Source organism: Balaenoptera physalus, assembly GCF_965194825.1.
Source record: "Balaenoptera physalus genome assembly, chromosome: X".
Classification (NCBI taxonomy): domain Eukaryota; kingdom Metazoa; phylum Chordata; class Mammalia; order Artiodactyla; family Balaenopteridae; genus Balaenoptera; species Balaenoptera physalus.
In genome coordinates, this window is record NC_138903.1 from 65,045,531 (window position 1) to 65,068,901 (window position 23,371).

The window sequence follows — 23,371 nt, forward strand, 5'->3', positions numbered from 1 at the left end:
TCATCTGCATATAATGAAAATTTCACCTGTTCCCTTCACCTTGGATACTTTTTATTTCTTTTCCTTTTCTGGTTTCTGTGGCTAGGATTTCCAACACCATGTTAAAGAGAAGTGGTGAGAATGGGCATCCTTGTCTTGTTCCAGATTTTAGTGGGAAGGCTTTCAACTTTTCAACATTGAGTATTATATTGGCCGTGGGTTTGTCATAAATAGCTTTTACTATTTTGAGATATGTTCCCTCTATACCCACTTTGGTAAGAGTTTTTACCATGAATGGATGTTGAATTTTGTCAAATGCTTTTTCTGCATCTATTAAGATGATCATATATTTTTTGTCTTTTCTTTTGTTGATGTGATGTATCACGTTGATTGATTTGCGTATGTTGAACCATCCTTGTGAACTTGGGATGAATCCCACTTGGTTGTGGTGTATGATCTTTTTTATGTGCTGTTGGATTCAGTTTACTAATATATTGTTGAGAATTTTTGCATCTATATTCATCAATGATATTGGCCCATAATTTTCTTTTTTGGTGGTGTCTTTCTCTGGTTTTGGTATCAGGGTGATGGTGGCTTCATAGAATGTCCTTGGGAGTGTTCCCTCTTGTTCAATTTTCTGGAAGAGTTTGAGAAGGATTGGTATAAGTTCTCTGTATGTTTGGTAGAATTTGCCTCTGGGACCATCTGGTCCTGCACTTCTGTTTGTAGGGAGTTTTAAAATTACAGATTCTATTTCAGTTCTAGTGATCAGTCTGTTCAAATTATCTATTTCTTCTTGATTCAGTTTTGGTGGGCTGTATGTTTCTAGAAACTTGTCCACTTCTTCTAGGTTGTTGAATTTGTTGGCTAATAATTATTCATAGTATTCCCTTATGTGTTTTTGTATTTCTGCAGTATCAGTTGTTATGCCTCCTTTTTCATTTCTTATTTTGTATATTTACGTTCTCTCTTTGGTTCTTGGTGAGCCTGGGCAGAGGTTTGTCAATTTTGTTTATCTTTTCAAAGAACCAGCTCTTGGTTTTATTGACTTTTTCTATTGTTTTTTAGTTCTCTATTTTGTTCATTTCCTCTCTGATCTTTATTATTTCCTTCCTTCTGCTGACTTTAGGTTTTGTTTGTTCTTCTTTTTCTAATTCTTTTAAGTGATAAGTTAGGTTGTTTGAGATTTTTCTTATTTTTTGAGGAAGGCCTGTATCACTGTGAACTTCCCTCTAATAACTGCTTTTGCTGCATCCCATAGAATTTTTATGGTTATATTTTCATTGTCATTTGTATCAAGGTATTTTTTAATTTCCTCTTTGATTTCATCATTCACCCATTGGTTTTGTAGTAGCATGTTGTTTAGTCTCCATGTAATCTTTTTATTCTCATTTCTTGTTCTGTGGTTAATTTCTAGTTTCATGCCATTGCGGTCAGAAAAGATGCTTGAGATAACTTTTATACTCTTAAATTTGTGGAGGCTTGTTTTGTGCCCTAGTATGTTGTCAGTCCTAGAGAATGTTGCATGTACACTTGAAAATAATGTGTATTCTAGGGTTTTTTTAGTGTAATGTCCTGAAAATATCAATTAAGTCTAACTGCTCTATTGTATCACTTAGTATCTCTGTTGCCTTATTGATTCTCTTTCTGGAAGATCTGTCCATTGATGTGAGTGGGGTGTTAAAGTCTCCTACTATTATTGTATTCCTGTCAGTTTCTCCCTTTGTGTCTGTTAGTATTTGTTTTATCTATGTGGGTGCTCCTATATTAGGTGTATATATGTTGACGAGTGTAAAATCCTCTTCTTATATTGATCTTTTTTGTCATTATATAGTGTCCTTCTTTATCTTTCTTTATGGCCTTTGTTTTAAAGTCTATTTTGTCTGATACGAGTACTGAGATCTCTGCTTTCTTGTCATTTCCGTTTGCATGAAATATCTTTTTCCATCCCCTCACTTTCAATCTATGCGTGTCCTTCGCCCCAGAGTGGGTCTCCTGTAGGCAGCATATCATAGGCTCCTGTTTTTTTTTTTTTAATCCAATCTGCCACTCTGTGTCTTTTGATTGGAGCATTTAGTCCACTGACATTTAAGGTAATTATTGATAGATATGTATTTATTGCCATTTTGAACCTTCTTTTCCCATTGATTCTGTATTTCTTCTTCCTTTCTTTTTCTTTTTGTTTTTCCTTTTGTGACTTGATGATTTTCTTTTGTATTGTACTTGTGTTCTCTCCTTTTTGGTTTTTGTGAATCTACTGTATGTTTTTGATTTGTGGTTACCCTGTTTTTCAAGTATGTTAACCCCTTCTTATATCTACTTGCCTTAGACTAGTAGTCATATAGGCTCAAACACTTTCTAGGGGGAAAATATCTACATTTTCTTACTCTCCTCCCCCACGTCTTATGATTTCAATGTCCTCTTTTACATCTTCATGTTCATTCTTGTGTTGTTCATTGTGGTTATCATCACTTTCACAGAAAATTTTTTGTTTTTAATCTGTGTACTGGCTTATTTAAGTGATTTATTTTCCAATTGTGATTTTCTCTTCCCTATGGATTCTTACTTCTTTTCCACTTAGAGAAGACCTTTCAATATTTCCTTTAGGATAGGTTTAGTAATGCTATATTCTTATTTTTTGCTTGTCTGAGAGATTCTTTATCTCTCCTTCTATTCTAAATGATAATCTTGCTGGGTAGAGTAACCTAGTTTGTAGATTTTTCCCTTTCAGGACTTCAAATATATGTTGCCACTCCCTTCTGGCCTGCAACGTTTCTGTAGAGAAATCAGCTGATAGCCTAATGGGGGGTCCCTTGTAATTACTCTTTGTTTTTCTCTTGCTGCCTTTAGAATTCCCTCTTTATCTTTAACTTTTGCCATTTTTATTATAATATGTCTTGGTGTAGGTCTGTTCCAGTTTATCCTGCTTGGGACCCTCTGTGCTTCCTGTACCTGGATATCTGTTTCCTTCTTTAGGTCTGGGAAGTTTTCAGCCATAATTTCTTCAAATATATTTTTGGTCCCCTTTTCTGTTTCTTTTCCTGGAATCCCTATTATGTGTGGGTTGGCACACTTTATATTATCCCATCGGTCTCATACTATTTTCTTTTTTTTTTTTTTATTTGGCTGTCTGCCGTCCTGATTGGGTGATTTCCATTATTCTGTCTTCCAGGTCACTTATTCATTCTTCTGCATTATTCATTCTGCTATTCATTGCCTTTAGCTCAGCTTTCATCTCTGTAAATGAGTTTTCTAATTTTTCTTGGTTTCTCTTTATAGTTTCTAGTTCCTTTTTACAGTGTTCTGCATTTCTTTTGATAGCCTTTCTTAATTCCTTCATTATTTTCATTATCTCCTTTTTGAACTCAGTGTCAGAGACCTGTTTCATTGTTAATTCTTTCAGGGGAATGCTCTTGATATTTTAACTGGGAGTTGTTCCTCTGTTCCTTCATTTTACTTATATTTCTCTTACTCTGTGAGTTTAGGGGAAAGTTATCTACTGTGGTCTTGGATGGCTATTTATATGTGGGGTTGTTCCTGTGTAGCTTGTGTGGGTTTAATATTTTTGGTGTGAGGGCTGTTTTTAGTATGGATGCCTGTCGCCTCTTTCCCCAGCACGTGCTGGTTGTTTTCCCCTTGATAGGGGGTGTGCAGATGCAGTGGCTCATGCCCAGTCTTGGGGTTCTCAGCTCAGGCAGGCAGCTCAGGCGTGCACTTGGGACATGTGATGGGAGTGGAGGCAGCTTGCAATGACGACTGGAATTTGGGTGGGTTCGTGACCACTCCTAGGGTCTGGGAGGGAGTCAGCAGGGGCCCACAACCACTCCTGGTGTCTGAGTGGGAGGTGGCGGGGTCCCACAACTGCTCCTAGCGTCTGGGGAGGCAGCAGTGGAGGCTTGCCACTGCCTCTGGAGCCCATTCAGGCAGTGTCCTGCCCTCTGCAAGTGTACACAGAGGATAAAGTCTACAATCTGGTCCCACCCGTCCCCTCATGCACCCTGCAAACAATGGTGACTGGCCTCTAAGGTGGCCCAGGCTTCCTCTGCTTACACACCCAGCCACAGTCGCACTGGATTCCAGCCCCCCGACCCCACCCCAGTCTGTCTACACACAGCCAACCCCAGTACTTTCCTGGTTCTGATCTCTGAAGCCCGAGTTCCAGCAACCAGCCTCCACCAGCACTGGTGGACGTGCATGTCAGGCTGCGGAGTGCTGGGCAGCAGCACTGACCACCTGTGCAGTTCTCCCTCTGCTCTGGCTGCAGCAAACTGGCTGCTGCATTCTCCTCTGAGGCTCTGAAGCTCCCTTTCTGTCTTGGCCAATCTCCCTGCCGGTGAGGAGGCTTCCCAGGGCACAGGAAGCTTTCCTCTTTCACACCTCCCTTCCAGGGGCGCAGGTCTCATCCTGATTCCTTTCTCACTTTTTTTTTTTCTTTTTTCCTACCCAGTTACGTTGAGATTTTCTTGCCTTTTCAGAAGTCTGAGGTCTTCTGCCAGCATCTAGTAGATATTCTGTGAGAATCACTCCACATGTAGATGTATTTTTGCTGTATTTGTGGGAGAGGGTGAGCTTCACGTCATGCTACTCCGCCATCTTGCTCTCTCTCCCTAGAATCAATTCTTGTAACTGTTCCAAGTGTGCTTCAAATGAATTGTTTTCTGTAACTCTTCAAGGCAGAAGAGTTTGTATTTCCACTCCCATTTGGTAAGGCTTGTAATTTGTGTTGTTTAAATTTTCTGTATGCTGTTGATTTGTATATGGGATTTCTCAACAATTGAAAAAGAGCTGTTTAATTCTCTCAGTTGCTTGGCGGATTTTTCGATTTCTCTGTGGACTTCTATTAATTAATGCTCTGTATATTCTGAGGCTATTTTTACATGGAAATGTAATATTATGTAACATTTTAATGAAAATGATGACCTTTGCCATATCCTGTTGGTTAGAAGCAAGAAACAGATCCTGCCCACATTGAAGGCGAGGAGATTACACAGTGTAATGACTAGGACAGATCTTTTAGATTTATCCTTAGAGTCTCACTTCAACAATAAACATTTATTGTATTAAACACCACCTGGATAATTTAAGTGGCTTTGAACATTTTAATTTCATTTATACCCACCCCAAATTACATTGTCATGTATTTGACAAAGTGGACTTTGTCAAATTAAACACATTTACTCTGAAAGAGGCACTGCTAATAGAAAGACAAGCCACAGACTTGGAGAATCCAATTCCAAATAATCTATCTGACAAAGAACTTGTATCAAGAATATATAAGGAAGTCTGAACACTCAACAGTAAGAAAAAGAACAACCTAATAAGAAGGGCGGGGGGCAAAAGATTTGAACAGAGACTGCACCAAAGAAGATATTCAAATGGCAAATAAGCATATGAAAAGATGTTCAAACTCATATGCCATTAGGGCACTGCAAATTAAAACCACAATGAGCGATCACCACACACCCAATGGGTAAAATTTTTAAAAACATATGATAATGCCAAGTGCTGGTTAAGATGTGGAAGAAGTGGAGCAACTGGAACTCATATTTGTGGTAGGAATGTAAAGTGATACAGAAACTTTGGAAAAGTTTAACACACACTCTCACTCCTAGGCATTTACCCTATAGAAGTGAACATTTATATTTACACAAAACTGGTATCTGAGAGTTTATAGCAACTTTATTCATAATGGCCTAAACTGGAAATATCTCTCATGTCCATCAATTAGTGAATGGATTAAAAGCTGGTACATCCATACAGTGAAGTACAACAATAAAAATAATGAATATTGATTTACATAACAATATAGATGATACTTAAATGCATTTTACTAAGTGAAAGAAGCCAGATCAAAAGGTGTACATATTGCACGACTCCATTCATATGACCTTCTGGAAAAGGCAAAACTATAGGGATGGAGAACAAATAGGTGGTTTCCAGGGACTGAGGGAAAGGGGTTTACAACAAAAAGAGCAATCAAGAGAAATTATTAATGCTAAAACCATTCTGTATGGTACTGGAGTGGAAGGATACATGACTCTATACTTGTCAAAACTATAGAACTATACATGATAAGAGTGAATTTTAGTGTATGCAAATTAGAAATAAAAATCTCAAACAAATGGATATTTTTGCCTGTCAAATGATGACAGATTTATAAAAGGAAAGGGCATATTTTGATGCACATTTATGCACCCCTGATGGGAATGTTATTTGTACAACTATATTGAGGACAATTCAACAACACCTTTCAGGTGCCCTAATAACGCTCTCATCAAACTCAGTAATTCCAATTCTAGAAATTTATTCTAAAGAAATAGAGATGCACATAAAGGTTAATATACAATTATGTTCATTATATGTTAATTTTATAGGCAAAATTGATAATATTCAAAATGTCTGCATCATGGGATCATCCACAGTAAGCCCCCTATATACAAACAAGTTCCATTCCAAGAGCGTGTTCATAAGTCCAATTTGTTCGTAAGTCCAACAAAGTTAGCCTAGGTACCCAACTAACACAATAGGCTATATAGTACTGTACTGTAATAGGTTTATAATACTTTTCACACAAATAATACATAAAAAACAAACACGAGAAACAAAACATTTTTAATCTTAAAGTACAGTACCTTGAAAAGTACAGTAGTACAGTACAACAGCTGGCATACAGGGGCTGGCATCGAGTGAACAGGCAAGAAGAGTTACTGACTGGAGGTAGAGCAGGTGGGAGACGGTAGAGCTGAAGGATCATCAGCAATAGGTAAACTTCAATTTTTTTTTACCTTAATTTAAAAATACTTTTTAAATTTAACATCTTTATTGGAGTATAATTGCTTTACAATGGTGTGTTAGTTTCTGCTTTATAACAAAGTGAATCAGCTATACATATACATATATCCCCATATCTCCTCCCTCTTGCTTCTCCCTTCCATCCTACCTATCCCACCCCTCTAGGTGGTCACAAAGCACTGAGCTGATCTCCCTGTGCTTTGCGGCTGGGTAAGCTTCTGTTTCACTCACATTCTGGGCCTGAAATAAAGATACTGTACTACTATGCTCTATACAGTACGGTACAGTAAAGTACACAAAAGCACAACCACTTGTAGAGGATGCATGCACATGACAATGTACACCAGACTCATGAACTAACTTACATGACTGGACACGTGAACACACGTTCGCATCTTTGAAAGTTTGCAACTCGAAGGTTCATATGTAGGGGGGCTTACTGTAAATGAACTTTGTTAGAACCATATGAAATATTATGTGACACTTAATACTGTATTTTTAAATAATGCTAATGATATAGGAGAATGCTTGTTTATTCTCAAATGAGAAAAGTTAAAGAATAACATATACAATGTCAATTTTATTTTTAAACTGTGTTATATACACTTTTTTTAAAGAGTAAAAGGAAATACATGCAAATGTTATGAATTATTTTCTGGGTTATAAGATTATAGGTATTATTTACTTTTTAATTTATACCTTTCACTTTATTTTTTAACAATGACCACTTGTTACTTTTGTCATCAAAAAGAAAACATTTTTTTATTTTCAAAAAAGAAACAAGCCCAGCCTAATGCAGCCAATCCCATGATCTTTTCAGTTGCTATCTTCACTCAGAAGGCCACACTGTTGTCCCCCTGGATGCTTGTTGTTGTCTTGCTCCTTCAGGTACTGGACTCATTGCAGATGAATGAATACCTGCCAAAGTGAGAGACAGAGAGTGGCAGCATCTCTCCAGGAACATGAAATTGCTTAGTTAAACTGGCCTGATCAGCCACAGGTTGATACTGGTATCAATCTCTATGACCTATACAGGGAACAGATGTCTTTAAAAGCTATAATGCCCATCTTATATAATTGGAAGTTTCCCTTCTTCTAAATCTCTTTCTTCTATGAAATAATCTTTTAAAACCCTTCTCCTTCTCGAAAGCAGCTCCTAATTTTATTTTAGATATTCCATCATTCTCTGGGGAATGACAAAGGTCCAAATATTGACCTTTCATTGTACTGTTTCCTTATGTCCTATCTGGTGTTTGGGGTTGCCTGAAGCCATTCTGCCCACTGTCTCTGGCCCATTCATCCTATTAAAAAGAAAAACAAAAAACTGAGCTATTTGGTACTACTTGTGCTATTTCCTCTGTCCTCAACCCCTTTAACACCCTGTCATTGAACTGGAGAGTTCTTCTAAGTTGCAAACTTTTTTCTGGGTTGTTTTTTTTATACAGGTCAACAGAAACCTCCACAAGGGCAGACCTACCTAAGAAAAGTGGCTGACAGTGACTCTCACGAGTGAAAAAACAAAATGCAGCACAACAACTTATCTTCACTCTACCTCTAAAAATAACAGGTTCATGAAGCGAGTCTCAGTGCCTTCTCCACTGAGGTAAAGGATTTTATGACCTTCACTTTTCTCTCCTCCCTTCATTCTTAATGGCAATAAGGAGTTAACTCCTATCTTCACTCAAATATCAGAAATCTCAGGTTTGCTTCCTTCAATCATGTAGGCTTCTAGGTCTAATACCCACTAAAATGTCAAGCATTTGTTACTCCATAATGGGATTTCATAGCTTCCCCCTCCTTCCCCTCTGCACTGCACTCCTTCTCTCCTTAAATCCAGAGAGAAACATGGTGTCACTACCAACACTCACTGAATCTTCATTCACTCATTCACAGTAAGGCTCTTTCGATCTGGGGCCTGTTACAGACAGATGGCCTGGGGGAAGGAAAAGAAAAAAAAAACACCTGCTGAAACCCATCATGGTGGGGCAGGAGATGAAAGGTGGCTAGAGAGAGCAAGGAGTGCACTAGAAGGATTATGAAGAAAGGAGAGGCAAGGCACAGGATAAGGCACCAGAAGATGTGACTAGGGGTGTCCTGAACAATCACTGGAAATATTTGAAAGGTTCAAGACTGTCCACTTCCCCCATACCCTATCTTGCCCATCCCCAAGAGACCAAAAGTAACCTGACACTGTTTACTATTAACCCATAAGATGTGTGTCCTTATATACCATATGTATGCAAATCCTAATCTCTGATGACCAAGTTAGAAAGGGATACAAGCCCTCCTACTGGTATTTCATAATCAGTTGAGACATCAGGAGTAAACCCTGGGGCTGGGGTCCAGTTGCTGGCTGTGGCTAGTGTCTCCTGTGGCTGCCCCAGGAGATAAGGTGGGAGTTGGTTTCAGGGTGATTAACATGAGTATTCTCCAACTGCAGAGTAATTATGACAAATTAAACACCAACCTTAGTTTTCATACCTCCTTGGGTTTTAAGAGATGGAAAGAAGTGCTAATGAAAGACAGTGACCCACAGTGGCATATACGTGGGACAGAGAAGTGCCAGTGGAAGGAGAAAGGCATGGCTTTTGTTTGCTTTAATCAGTGATATCTCAGTCATGGGACTGAAGGAAAAAGAATATGAATGCAGGGATTGGGGTTATTTTCAAGTCAATTGACTACCTTCCTTCCATGAAGTTGGGGTCTTATGTTGCTGAAACTCAAACTCATCTCTGGTGGCCTATATTCCAGCATTGGGGATCTGGCAATTTTTGACTACATGGTGTCCTCTTTATGGGAAGTGATAGTTCATATATATACATAGAGTACAACTTCTGAAAGGAGCCAAGAGGGCTAAGCATGCAATTGAAAAGAGCAACCTGTGGTCTGGAGAGTCTTCAGAAGAGTGATCTATCTATTGAGTCATGCTTTGCAAAGCTGGGATGAAGAGAGGCTGTAGTCATCCTCTGATTTTTTCCTTTTCTTCTCCTTCATGAAGTCTTCTACCAGCTCCTCCTGAGGAATAAATATAGAGCAGCCCCCACGGGAGGGGATGGGCTGTCTGAGGGCCTGGTCACTCTAACACAGTGGCTCTAAACCTTTATTGGAATATTAGCTCATTTGAAGACTATAACAAAAGAAAAATGACTGCATGCAATTTCAGAGGGTTCACAGAGACTCTCTTCTTAAACTTTACCTTCCAAGTCCTAAGGGCCATCTCTTTGCATCAATTTCCAGCCATCCTTCCCAACAGCACAGGGAACATCTACAATGTGGCCACCAGACTGGATGTATCCTGACCCTAAATGGCTTTTACAAAGTGGTTTTTGTTATTCACACACTGATGTGGGCTTTCTTTTGTCTACTCTTTATCTTAAAAGCTCAATTAGATAATAGGACTGTGTCTTGTTCTAATCAACATGTGTTTTTAAAGTACTGTGCCTGTCTTTTTCAAAGGGCAGTTCTAGTTCACTCCTCAACTCAGAGGCTCAGAAGCCAAAGCACATTATGGAACACAGCCAACAAAAGCCTGTACCATGTAATGAAGTTACATCAAGGTCAAGGGAAAATTTTAATCCTAAACAAATCTTTTTATCATACTTCCAGATGACCAGCCTTGCTGCTCTTTCAAAGAGTTAGGAGATGGCCACAGGATTCCACCAGTGCTAAGGGCCAGCAGCCTAGCTATCCTTGCCTGGGATTGCTGCTCATTTTCACACATGAAATGTTGACAGACCCAAAAGGGATAAACAGATGGCACACAGCAAAGTGTCGGGTTATAGAACAAGCACTTAATAAAGGAGGGGATCATTTTAGATGTGCATTCTGCCAGCCAAAACCTCAGTGCAATGGGCAAACCACAGTTTTTGCATCTTCTAGTAATCCCCACCACTCTTCTGAGGCTCATACTACTATCCATCCCACTACATCCTCTCTTCTCTTGCATCTGCACAATTGTCATGTGCCAACCTCCAGATCATTCCTCAGTCACTGAAGCCTATTTTGTCTAGCCCACAGTGTTCATTCCTAGCCCAGCTTTTGCTATAATCCTGGGTCACTTCAGTATCCAGGTAAACAACCATCTGACATCCTACCATCACAGGTATCTTGATCACTCCAATTTTAAAATTTTCACATTCCAAAGTTCAGCCTCTGATACAGGTCCTATCCTTCTAGTTTTCCAACTATTCAGCACCCATCTTGATTGCACTAAAGCCTCTTTTTCTTTACAGACTCTGAGCTTCTTTCCATATACAGTCTGGATCCTCAAATCCATTTCTGTGTAACTCCTCTCTTGCTAGCTGTCCATCCCTCAATCAATCAAGATCAGTTCCAGGCAACCAAATGTTACTTGTAACAATGGCCCAAGACCACTTTATATTTTTTTCCTGAGTCTATTATCAAGTTTCAAACTAGTTGTTCACTTTGATATGTCATAAGCTCTCAATCCAGCCTTTTGGCCTGGATATTCCTTAGACTCTTGTCTCCATAATCCTGTCCCTGGTCAGCTTCCTCTCTATCATCCACCTCTCCAATTACAAATCTTCAACGCCCTTATCAGGTACTCTTCTTAACTCTTATTCTTATCACTATGCCCCAGTGAAGAGGTAACTCCTTTCATCTAAGGCTAACCCTCCACCCGTGTTCTAAGAGCCAAAAGTTATCATCTCTCTTCCACATGTACAGTGCCTCCCTTTTCCCTGCCCTGTAGTCTGTGAGCATGCTCAATTTTCTCCTACATTAAAAGGGAGCTTTTATGACTCACTGTAGGGCCCTGATGGAATTGGTTAACTTGTATTCTAGTTGTCACATCTTCTAACAGAAAGAAGGCTTCTCATGAAGCAATAATGATTAATCACACTAAATAAGAAAAAGGAAGTATGAGCCTGTTGAGTGGTGAACATAATCTGGAGGCCTACCTGTTAATGTAGGTAAGGGGATAGCTGAGGTATAGTTGAAAGGGGAAAACTGTGAATACCAGCCACAGGAGCAAACCCCAGACTGTGAGGATGAAGTTTCTGATCAATGATCACTCTGGTCCTACCCAAGGAGCAACTGGCAGCAAGTGTAGTAGTGGCAGCAGCAACAATGCAACATCTGCAAGTAGCCAAGACTAAAATACAGGCATAGAAACAGAGTATTTCATGGAAAATACATTAAATATGACATATATGTGGCACTTGTGCTGCCACATATATGTGGCACTTGTACTCCCCTTCTCCCACCCCCAGCAAACATCACTAATTAGTTATAATCCTCTTTCATACTGAGCTGAGATCTGGCTTCAGAATCCTTTTTATAAAACATAATCAAGACATGTACTATCAATCAATTGGAGATGGTACTTGAGATGATGAAGTATATTTCCTATTTTTGCACTACACAGAAAAGTCCTTGGCAAAAGAATTAGAAGATAGGAGTAAGCTTCAGGAGAAAGCACACTGAAGACAGCTTGGACGTTGTAGGCAACTGGCGGGGACAAGCTGAGCCCATGGAGATCACAGAGCAGGCGCCCAATTAATGTCTGTTGATGATTCATTTTTTCATTCAACAAACATTTAATGAGGCCTACAATGTGCACCGGATTAGGCACTGCGAATACAAAGATGAATAAGGCACTGTCCTTGCCCGTTAGGAATTTAGAGTCTGGTAGACGAGAGCCATAGACACGGACAATGATAATACAACCTGATAAGTGCTAGGACACTTAGCAGGTTGTATTATATCCATCCGAGTAGGATTTCTTCAGGTTGCTGTTGGATCCATGAAGTCCTCCCAGCCACCAGGGCCTGCTGTTGTTTCTGTCACGCGGTGAATGTCCCAAGAACTAACAATGATACCTGCAATTTATAGCGTGCTTATAACATACACTTTACAATATCCTCATGAAAACCCTGCAAATTAATTATTATAATAGATGAAGAAATTGAGGTTCAATGAGGTTAAGTAACATGGCTTAGATCACACAGTTAGTAAGTAGTTGAGCCAGGTTTCAAATCCAGTTTTGACCAATTCCAAAGCATTTTACTACATTTTTTAGGATACTTTTATTCAGTTTGGGTACTGTACAAATTTTCAACAACTTTATATTTGGAAATAAGAGCAAATGCAATAGATTAGTGATCAGGGCATGGACAAAAGTCATCTGTTTTCCCAACCTATTTGGCAGAGGGAAAAAAAAAGGCAGAGAAGTGACTTCACACTAGCATGCCATTGAAAACCTTGAGGTCAGTTAGTTTTACTTTTTTTGCAAACCCCAACATCCTTATTGACAATATAAAATATAAGTACCTCTAGTTAACTATCTTCTTTTAATCCTCGTCAAGGTCAACATCATTATCTGCAGCAACTACAGTTCATATAGCATTTAGCATATTCCACACCAGTTCCAAGCAATTTACAGAAATAATCCCATTAAATACTTATATTCCCACCCCCACTCATCATTGCAAAAAGATATTAATTCTATTTTACATAAGAAGTACCAGAGAGGTGAAAAACCATGCTCAAAACCACATTGGTAAGTGTGAGACTAGATTTGAGTCCAAGGCCCAAACTGTCACTGTACTACTTTGCTGTCCTGCTCAGGGCTTCCTGTCCCAAACCTTCTTCCCCCTACTGCCCTCCAGGATGGCTAGTGACATAAGGTCCACTGAAAATACATAAGGTCTACTTAAACATAATCTCCTATTAATCATTCCAGTCACAGAAAGCCATTCTCTGAATCCCCAGGGTCACCACTCTGAGCCTTAAGGGGAGAATTTCCCAAATATTCTGTTTATATTGCTTTGAGAAAAGAGAAAATAAACACTGGATATATTTAGATTTTTAATTATTGAATGTATTTTTTTACCAAGAGATATAACCATAAACATTTAAAAATCCCTAAGCAAAATAAAGCAATTGAGACAATAACTAAGGCCATTTCTTCCCTGAGTGGGTTTTAAATACAAAGGCCTCCATTTTTGGTAAAAAATATTTTGGGAGATATATGACAGTGAGATTAGCCCTGCTATTGATGAGAAGGACCAGGAACTTAGTAATACTATGAGAAGTCTGCAGCTGTTCAGATGTCTTCCCAAGAGTCAACATTTCATATATGGCTGCCCCCCAAACCAAAGAAACTTGCAAAATCTGTGCAGCAAAGCCCTGGTCTAGAAGGAACATCTTTAGATGTTCACCCATCTAAAGAACACGTGAGGATCTTTCATGAAGGCCAGGGGTGGGGATGGGGGATACACACTTGCCAAAGTCTGAAAGCCTCAATTTTCCCATGTTTTAATTATATCTGTATTTTGTATAAACCCTTATTTGAGAGGTTATCCCCTCTTCTTCACTCCCACTCCTTCTAGCCTTAGATCACTTATCATCTTAACTACTACAGTATCCTTCTAACTGATCTCCCTGTCCAGATTTGAAAATCTTCCATACTACCAGAGTGACCATCAAAAGCATCTCCTTAAAACACTCAAAATGAAATCCAAATTTCATGGCACATTTCCATCTAATTTCATGAACTACTTGTAGTTTCCCAATTCATCATTCTATTTCTAATCCCCATACCTTTGCTTAGAAGGTATTTCCCTCTGTTTTCTGCCTAGTCAACCTTTACTTTTTTAAAGAATTAACTGAAGCATCAGTTCCTCCAACCTCTGCATCTCCAGACTCAGTCAAATGATTTCTCTTCTCAACCCCATAGTATCTTGTACATACCTCCATTGTAGAGCATACCATACTGTTGTAAGTATCTGTGTACATGTCGAACTCTCTCACTAGACTGAGAACTCCTTGAGGGCAGGAATCGTGTCTAATTCATCTCCATATCCCCATCACCAAGCACAGTGCCTGGCAGCACAAAAAGCAGCAGAGAGAAGCTGAAGATGCAGGAGAGAGAACAATAAAGCAATATTCTTGAATTGAGGCATAATACAAATATGATGAATGAGTTGAAGCTATAGAAAAATATTATTTCAGCTCAGTATTGCATAGAGCTCTTGAAAGAAGAGATAAGTTAACTCAGGGAGGAGTTCCCCATCACTAAGTACACTTACTTGGAGGCAAAAAGACCATTTGTTGGGTATATTATAAAATGACTTGAATTAGGGTCAAATTAAAATAAGCTGTTTTAGATATGAGATTTTTTTTAAGGTCCTTCTATCCTTGAGGTTCTAAATCTACAACCTATGCTATAATCAAAAGAGCCATCACTCTGAGCCCATGTCACAGTGAATGGTGGCTCCCAGAGTTGTGGACAACTGTTGAGGCTTCATCTCATTCCCATCCATTAGCAGACTGATTGTACAACATAACTCATTTTCCAGTGGCCTGATTCCCTGGTGACCCTTGAACCTGGAGCAGGAAATACTTTAAATGCTTTAAAGGCCACCAAGTAGAACCTCATGACCCCAAATATCTTCCACAACCTGCTACCTGAAGCCTTACATTTCTTCCTTAAACCTTTAGTGCCTTTGATCAGCTTGTTAAAATGCCACTTAATCTAATATGGCGAGCTTGCACCAATCAAGTGTATACTATAGGATGGATAAAAACAATACAACCTTCTGTACCTCATGAAATCATCTAGTCTCACCTTCCCCTCCACCCAACACAAATCAAAGAATGCTTACAAAATATCCTGATTTTTAATTCTGGTACTGTTTCTTCAACTACAAAATATGGACATTGTATTGAATAGTCTCTCAGATCCCTTTTACCCCAGAGAAATATATGTTCCTCACCTATAAAATAGACAAGTGGAATCGGTTCTTCCAACTTCACCAGATTTTTATAAGGGTCAAATAAAACTATGTTTCTGAAAGGCTTCTAAATGATAAATTGCGATACAAATGTAAGGAATTACTATTGCAAAATAAGATATATAGGAGGAGAGAGGTAAAAGAAGTATGCTCTGCCATTAATGAGATTAGTTACCTGAGCAAACTTATTCTACCTCTCTGGGATGCCTCAGAGGGTTGTGATGATTAAATGGGAACATGTGAAGTAGGCACACAATAAAAATCTGTTTCATCTGCCCTGACTGAGACAGAATCTCAGTTATAAATGTGACCTTAAAGTGCATGTAATCCAACTTTCAGTCCATGCAGGGAGATTCTCAGATTCCACTAGGTTATTATTTCCAAGAGTATTTTCATCTTTGGACATTCTTGAATCTGTTACTCCATTAACTAGAACTGCCTTTACACAACAAAACCAACTATCCCTGACTTCAGACCAGCAAGCTCTCCATTTTGCAGTTGTCTCCCACAATCTAAACAGCTCTAATTCCTATAATGCTTCTCATAGGATCTAAGTTCAAATATCTCTCTGTATCCTGGATGTTCTCCTTTAGCTCCCTCTCAGAGAGTTGCTCTTAAAATTGAAACAAAACCATCAAGTGGAACAGGATTCTTACCTCTCCAAAACTCTAAACCTTTGTAGTGAAAACACAACCAGTTAGCTCTATATTGGAGGGTTTGAAGGTCTTCAATGGGTACATATGCTATAAACAATAAGCAGAGTCCCCAAAAGCTTGCAGGATGGAAGAAGCACTTCGAAATGGGAAAGGGGAGGGTCAAAGGGATGTTGACAGTATTAAAAACAAATGGCTTACTACATAATTTCCCCTAATATTAGCAACCACCTCTGTACTTATGCAGAACAGGGATATGGAACATTATAAATAATGCAGGCTCCTAGGGCCTTGTGGAAGAAATGGTAACATCATATTCAAAAATACATTTTATATGACCTTTTATACTAATAGAGTCTAGTCTATGCAGATGACACCTTCTGTACTTTTCCCACCAGAATCTCAGTTCCTAAGACATCTGCCTACTTCTTCCAGAAACTAGGAAAAAAATATTGAAAATAATAAGTGGAAAAGACAAGCACACAATGATGAAGACCTGAATAAAAGGAGAAACATACCACATTCATGTATGAGAAAATTATAAAGATGACAGCTCTCCAAAAATTATTCTATAATTCAATGCCATTCCAACTGTAACTCCAATGCTATTTGTGGTGAGAACTTGACATGTTCTTTCTAAAGGGCTCCTGGAAGAACAAGTATATGAAAATAAAGAAATTTAAAAAAAAACGAATGAGGGTCTTTCCCTACTAGATAAAGTTGTTATTTAAAACTAGACATGTAGGAACATACAGCAGTCACATTGTCTAATCACAATGCAATAAAACCATATATACATGTATACATTTCATTATATGTATATATTTCAACATATATTATATACTTCATATATATATGAAATATGTGCTCAAACCAGAAAACCTCAACATGAAGCATCACAGTAAATAACAATTGGGTCAAAAAAGAAATGTAAATTACAATCAAGCCAATTTAACAAGTAAAAAAGGAATACTATAACATAAAGCCAATACTATACATAGCCTTACATTCTCTTATTATAAGGTAATGAAAAAGAATTACTGTCAGTAAAGATAACAAACAAAATGAGAGTCAAACAAAGGAGAAGAACAGGGGACAGAAAGAATATGTGAATAAATAATAGCCCAAAACTTGCCAAATTTGATGAAAAAAATATTAATCTATACATGCAAGAAGATCAATGTATGCCCAAAAGGATAAAGTCAAAGACACTCAAATCTAGACTCATGACTGACTTCAGAATCTTGAATGCAGCAAGAGAAAAACAACTCATCATGTACAATGGCTCCTCAGTAAGTTATAGCTGACTTCTCATCATAAACCATGGAGACCAAAAAACAGTGGGTGATATATTCAAACTGCTGAAGGAAAACGAATGTAAACTGAGAGTTCTATGTTCAGCAAAACTATCCTTGATAAATTAAGAATTGTAACATTACCAGATAAACAAAAATTAAAATAATTCAGTGCTAGCAGACATGCCATCTACAAGAGATACAAAATCAAGTCCTTCAGGCAGAAATGAAAAGACATTAGACAGTAACTCACATGCACATGAAAAATAAAGAGCACCAATAAGATAACTCCATAAATATAACAGACAAAAAAAAATCTGTATTTATTTGTAACACTTTTCTTCTCATTTCTGACTTAAAGACAATAGCATAAAGGAATAACTAGAAAATTGTGTTGATATGCTTACATCATGTACAGATGTAATTTACATAATAATAACATCACAAAGGAAAAGAGAGGGAACAAAGACATAGTAGAACAAATTGTATACACAATTGAAATTAAGTTGGTATTAATCTGAAATCAATTCTTTTAAGGTAAGTTGTTAATTGAAAGATCAGAGCGGGGCTTCCCTGGTGGCACAGTGGTTGAGGGTCTGCCTGCCAGTGCAGGGGACACGGGTTCGAGCCCTGGTCTGGGAAGATCCCACATGCCACGGAGGAACTGGGCCCGTGGGCCACAGCTACTGAGCCTGCGCATCTGGAGCCTGTGCTCTGCAACAAGAGAGGCCGCGATAGTGAGAGGCCCGCACACTGCAATGAAGAGTGGCCCCCGCTCGCTGCAACTAGAGAAAGCCCTCGCACAGAAACGAAGACCCAACACAGCCAAAAATAAATAAATTTATTTTAAAAAAAAAGAAAGATCAGAGCAACCATGAGAAAAGCAACTCAAAAAATATAATAAAAGAAAAAAGGGAATTTAAATGGTACAAGAAAATGCTTAAAATATTTAACAAAAATAAAAGAAGGTAGTAATACAGGAACAGAGGAACAAAAAGACATAAGACTCATGGAAAACAAGTGGCAAAACAATCCTACCTTGTCAGTAATTACATTAAAGATAAAAAAATTTTAAATAATGCAATCAAAAGACAGAGCTTGGAAAACCAGATTTAAAAAATATAATCTACCTATATCTTATCTACAAGACAGTTTAAATTCAAAGACACAAAAAGTTTGCAAGTAAAAGAATAGAAAAAGACGTACCAGGCAAAAACACTAACCAAAAGAGAGCTAGAGTTAGCTATACTAATAAAACACACAATTAAGAAAAGACTATTACTAGACATGAATAAGGATATTTTATTACAATCAAAGGATCAATCCATCAGGAAAGTATAATTATAAACATATATGTACCTAACAACATAGCACCAAAAATAAGGAGAAAATGGTAGAAACAGAAAAAAAAAAAAAGATAATTCAGCAATAAGTTTCAGTAATAGAACAACTAGGTAGAAGATCTACAAGAAAAGAGAAGACCTGAACAACTCTATAAATAACCACTTGATCTATTAAACATCTACAAAACATCCACACAACTGCAGAATACACATTATTCTCAAATGCACATGGAACATTCTCCAGAATAGACTAGATGCTAAGAAATGAAACAAGTCTCAACAAACTTAAGAGAATTGAAATCATACAAAGTATGTTCTCCCATGATGAAATTATAAATCAATAACAGAATGAAATTTGGGAAATTCACAAATATGTGCATATTAAACAACAAACTCCTAAATAACCCATGGGTCAAAGAAGAAATCACAAAAAGAATTTATTTTGAATAAAAATCTAAACAACATATAAAAAGATATATAACTCAATTCCAGTGAACATAGGATTTGAATAGACATTTCTCCAAAGAAATACAAATGGCCAATCAGCATATGAAAAGTTGCTCAACACAGATATACTAGGCAAAACCACGAGATACAAGAAACAAATGACCCTTGAACAACATGGGCTGGAACTGCGTGGGTCCACTTACAGGTGGATTTTTTTTTTCAGTAGTAAATACTGCAGTACTACACAATCTGTGCATATGCGGAACCTCGGATGGGAGGAACTGCATGTATGGAAGGCTGACTGTAAGTTACACGTGGATTTTCCACTGTGAGGAGGATGAGCGCCCCCAACCCCCTGTGTTGTTCAAGAATCAACTGTACTTAACATCTACTAGGATGGCTATTATAAAAGATAGAAAATAAGTGAGAATGGAGTTAAATTAACATCCTCATAAATTTCTTGGTGAGAATGTAAAATGGTGCAGTTACTTTAGCAGTTTGTCAATTACTCAAAACATTAAATGTAGAGTTGCCATATTACAAAGCAACTGCAATGCTAAGTAGATACCCAAGGAAATGAAAATATGTCCACACAAAACCTGAAATGTCCTTCAACATTATGCCAGCATCAAACTGCCCAATCTGTGTAGGCATAACCCATAAACATATAAGCAAAGATTAGAGATAAAATAAAATACCACATGGAGATTAGTCTTACCATTGAAATATTTTCATCCACTAGGACATGTAAGCTTTCCAGTGACACCATGAAGTCAAAAGATGATCCCGTAATACAGCTGGGCTAAATAATGATCTAGCAGAGAAGTAGCAGAGGCAAGACTGTAAAGAACAGTCACTAAAGAACCTCAAAAACAGAAAAGTACCACATTTGACCACAGGTGGTGAAAAATCTTAGCAGGATCACATCTATAATACAAAGGGATTGCTGAGCCAACAACCAGACATTTATTTTTAGTAACAGATAGGAAAATATGACAATTCAGTACCAACACAAGGCAGTAAAAAAGCCAAAATTTTCTTAATGGTGGAAAAAGCCTAAGACCTACCAAATATATTTCAATCACCTTGGTGACTATGGTTTAGATTAATGCTATTCAACAAATAACGACAGCAGACAGAAACAATGACCACTCACCATGATAAAATTCTGGGACACATTTGTTGATCGCATGATTAAATTAACATTGGCAGTATAACAAATCACGGATCTATGGTTTCATAATACAGCAAGTAACAGGCCCTCCAGAACCACTCAGTCCATGGTTGGCAGATCCTAACACCTAACGTTTTTCTAATTAACAAAATTCCAGGCAGTCAAGTGGAGGAGCAAAGAAAGGCTAAATGGTTAACAATATTAGAATACCCCAATCTAAATAGCAACACTGAACTAAAAGTAAACAATGAAAAGTTCTCCATGTAAAGCACTATAACGTACTGAGCAACCTAGGTGACAACACTAAAGCACACCACCTAAACAAGTTTTGCCATGACAAAAAAAGCAAAAATTTTTGAAACCAAGTAAGATGCAGCTCAAAGTACTATTTAACAAACAATAGTGGTTGCTAGAGAACACCAGCAAAATTAAACCACCACTCATCACTGCATTATACATATGCATGCTAGATAATTTTTAAAATAATTTGGAAAACAGAGCACAATTATAACCAGTAATACATTAACACATACTATGCTTTTTGGTATCCATATCAGATTATCACAGGGCATGTGCTTACTAGGGCAATGTTATGTTTGACAAAAGTCAGCTGAAATTACTGCAACAATAGTACAATAAAAGTATATCAAATAACAACACTTGGAAATTTCGGAATAGCACATTAAGTCTTTAACAATAAACTCCCTCAGGCATTTTTTCATATATGGAGTAATGTACTCCAGTGAGGTCAACTGGTTTTAGGAGAAACACGGTCCTTGTTATCTGATATAAAGACATCATCCATGTGTTTTTAACTTGCTAGTGAAATTTTTAAATTGCTAGTGATAAACCAGATCAAAGCTAATAAGTAGGAATACTGAATTTAACCAACTGTACATCAGCACTACACTATACTGCACACAAACACCAATGTCAAATTTTATAAGCCAGAACCTGTAACTGGGCAAAATCAAGAAATGAAACAAACACCCTTGAAATTCCTCAAATGTATTTTTGGCTCACTACACAGTCATCAGGTTACTGTACTCTCAATCAGAACCATACTTGTGATGCAAGCAGTGCAATATCACTCAAAAGGGCGACACATTGTGGACTAATGCAGTACTAGAGTCTTGGGGGGAAAAAAAACTTTGTGTCCACAAGGTGGCAACAAACCTTGAAATATTTCCTGACAAGGGGCACAAAACCCTCCATAAATTTGGAGGCAAGACACCTAAAATTAAAGAAAAACAGCCACTGTAATATACGTAATAATTACACTGACCTACTTTAAGAATGTCACACACCTCAGTGAATGTGGAGATAAAGTTAATATTACAAGCAAATAAACAGCTTTTATCAACACTAAAATATTTTTTGCTCTTTAGTACTATTAGACTGTGATGTTAATGGAAGTTTCCATTAACAAACTTCCATTTCTGGAAGAGACTGAAGAGACCAAATTTCTGTGAGAGTGATGAACCTAACATATCCAAAAGGCATCATATTATGGGTAAATTGAGTAACACAATTTCTGTTATGTTTCCTCTTTGTCCACTAAACTATGCAAAATCTGGATGAACTTTTCTTGGAGTTTTTATGAGTGAAAACCTCACTCCTATCATGTTATGGAGGATCTACAGTAATTGGCAAGACTACTACTTAACATATCGCATGATCAAAGTGATCTATAAACAAGAAAATCACACTATAGATGATATACATGCCATATATAACCTACAATAGTTGACAATCTCAATGGCCTCAAAAACCTTACAACATTATTGTTGTCTTACCATCACTGGAGCATTTACATTTAGAGTAATAATCCCTGAAGGGAAATATGCAACCAATACCACTAATACAAGCTGTGGAAAATTTCCACAATCATTGCTAATTGTTCTCAGAAATGCACAAACTTTGGAGGTATACTGTAAATGGTTGAATAAGACACTAAATGTACCAGTAAATAGCCTTATTAATACCTTTAACAACCAAAACACAAACTATTGGGCCTTAAAACCCTATTACTCTTTAAAAGTATTTAAATGTCTAACAATAAAAGACACTCAACAGCAACCCTGAAATATATTAGTGACTCAAAATGGAGGAACCAGATTGTAATGTTACTGGAAAATTGGGGAGCCATTTCTGATCTGCAGTGATTTCGCAAAGGGTGCTGCCCTGTGGACAAATGAGGTACAACATAAAAGCTAACATAGTGGTTATCTTGTATCCACAAGATGGCGCCAAATTCCTACCAATCTCAATATTTGATTATGTAGCAGAGGTATTAAACTGCACTGCTGATGACACTAATTTCCTACATTCACATGAACATCAAACCATCTAAATTCTCAAAGGGTAATGATGCATGTACCAATTGGATACAAGTTCGGATTAGCTCCAACTTCTCTACAGTTCAGTTACAAATGTGAAAACACCCATTACAACCTATGAAAACGCCACACTATTACCTCAGATTTAATAGGCAGTGGAATTAGTAATGAAACAATGGCCATAAAATATTGGAGCCCAGAGAATGACGCATATATTTACGACTAAATTTACCTACGTATACTTTGGCCTGTCAAGAACCAAACTTTGAATGCAAGCTTGTCACCTGTTAAATAGCAGTGTGGGTAAATTTAGTACAGAGCATCACCTAACTCTGAGACAGTGCCAAATCTAACATTTAGAAATATGCCCAGATAAACATATGCTATCAGTGCGTTAGAGAGAGCGGTAATTGTAAAATTATTTGCAAATGATAATGGTGATAAATCACATACGTTCATGAAACGTTCAGCATAAAGGACCAAGGGCAGACATACAGTTTCATTAAAAATGTTTCGCCACCAAATGCCTTTATTACTGACTTGCTGGTTCCCAAGGCTGCAAGCAGCGCATTACTAAGAGTATTTTCTTAAAA

General features: G+C 37.7%; 1 protein-coding gene across 5 annotated transcripts in view; it reads right to left on the reverse strand.

Annotated features, from left to right (window-relative positions):
• Positions 1–5,638: 5,638 nt before the first annotated feature.
• The window catches only part of LOC309653105 (uncharacterized protein), a 62,134-nt gene continuing 44,401 nt past the window's right edge, over positions 5,639–23,371 (reverse strand). For 2 of the 5 annotated variants that reach the window (XM_082447477.1, XM_082447481.1), the window contains 6 exons: positions 19,984–20,079; positions 16,699–16,827; positions 14,485–14,645; positions 13,063–13,120; positions 9,651–11,868; positions 5,639–7,689 (listed from right to left, as the gene is read on the reverse strand). Coding sequence is in view for 3 of the 5 variants with exons in the window: in XM_082447478.1 (XP_082303604.1) it covers positions 16,786–16,827 (42 nt within the window). In the remaining 2 variants the exon portion in view is untranslated. The remainder of the gene's footprint in view (positions 7,690–9,650; positions 11,869–13,062; positions 13,121–14,484; positions 14,646–16,698; positions 16,828–19,983; positions 20,080–23,371) is intronic. The other 3 variants (XM_082447478.1, XM_082447479.1, XM_082447480.1) reach the window with 3 other exon arrangements.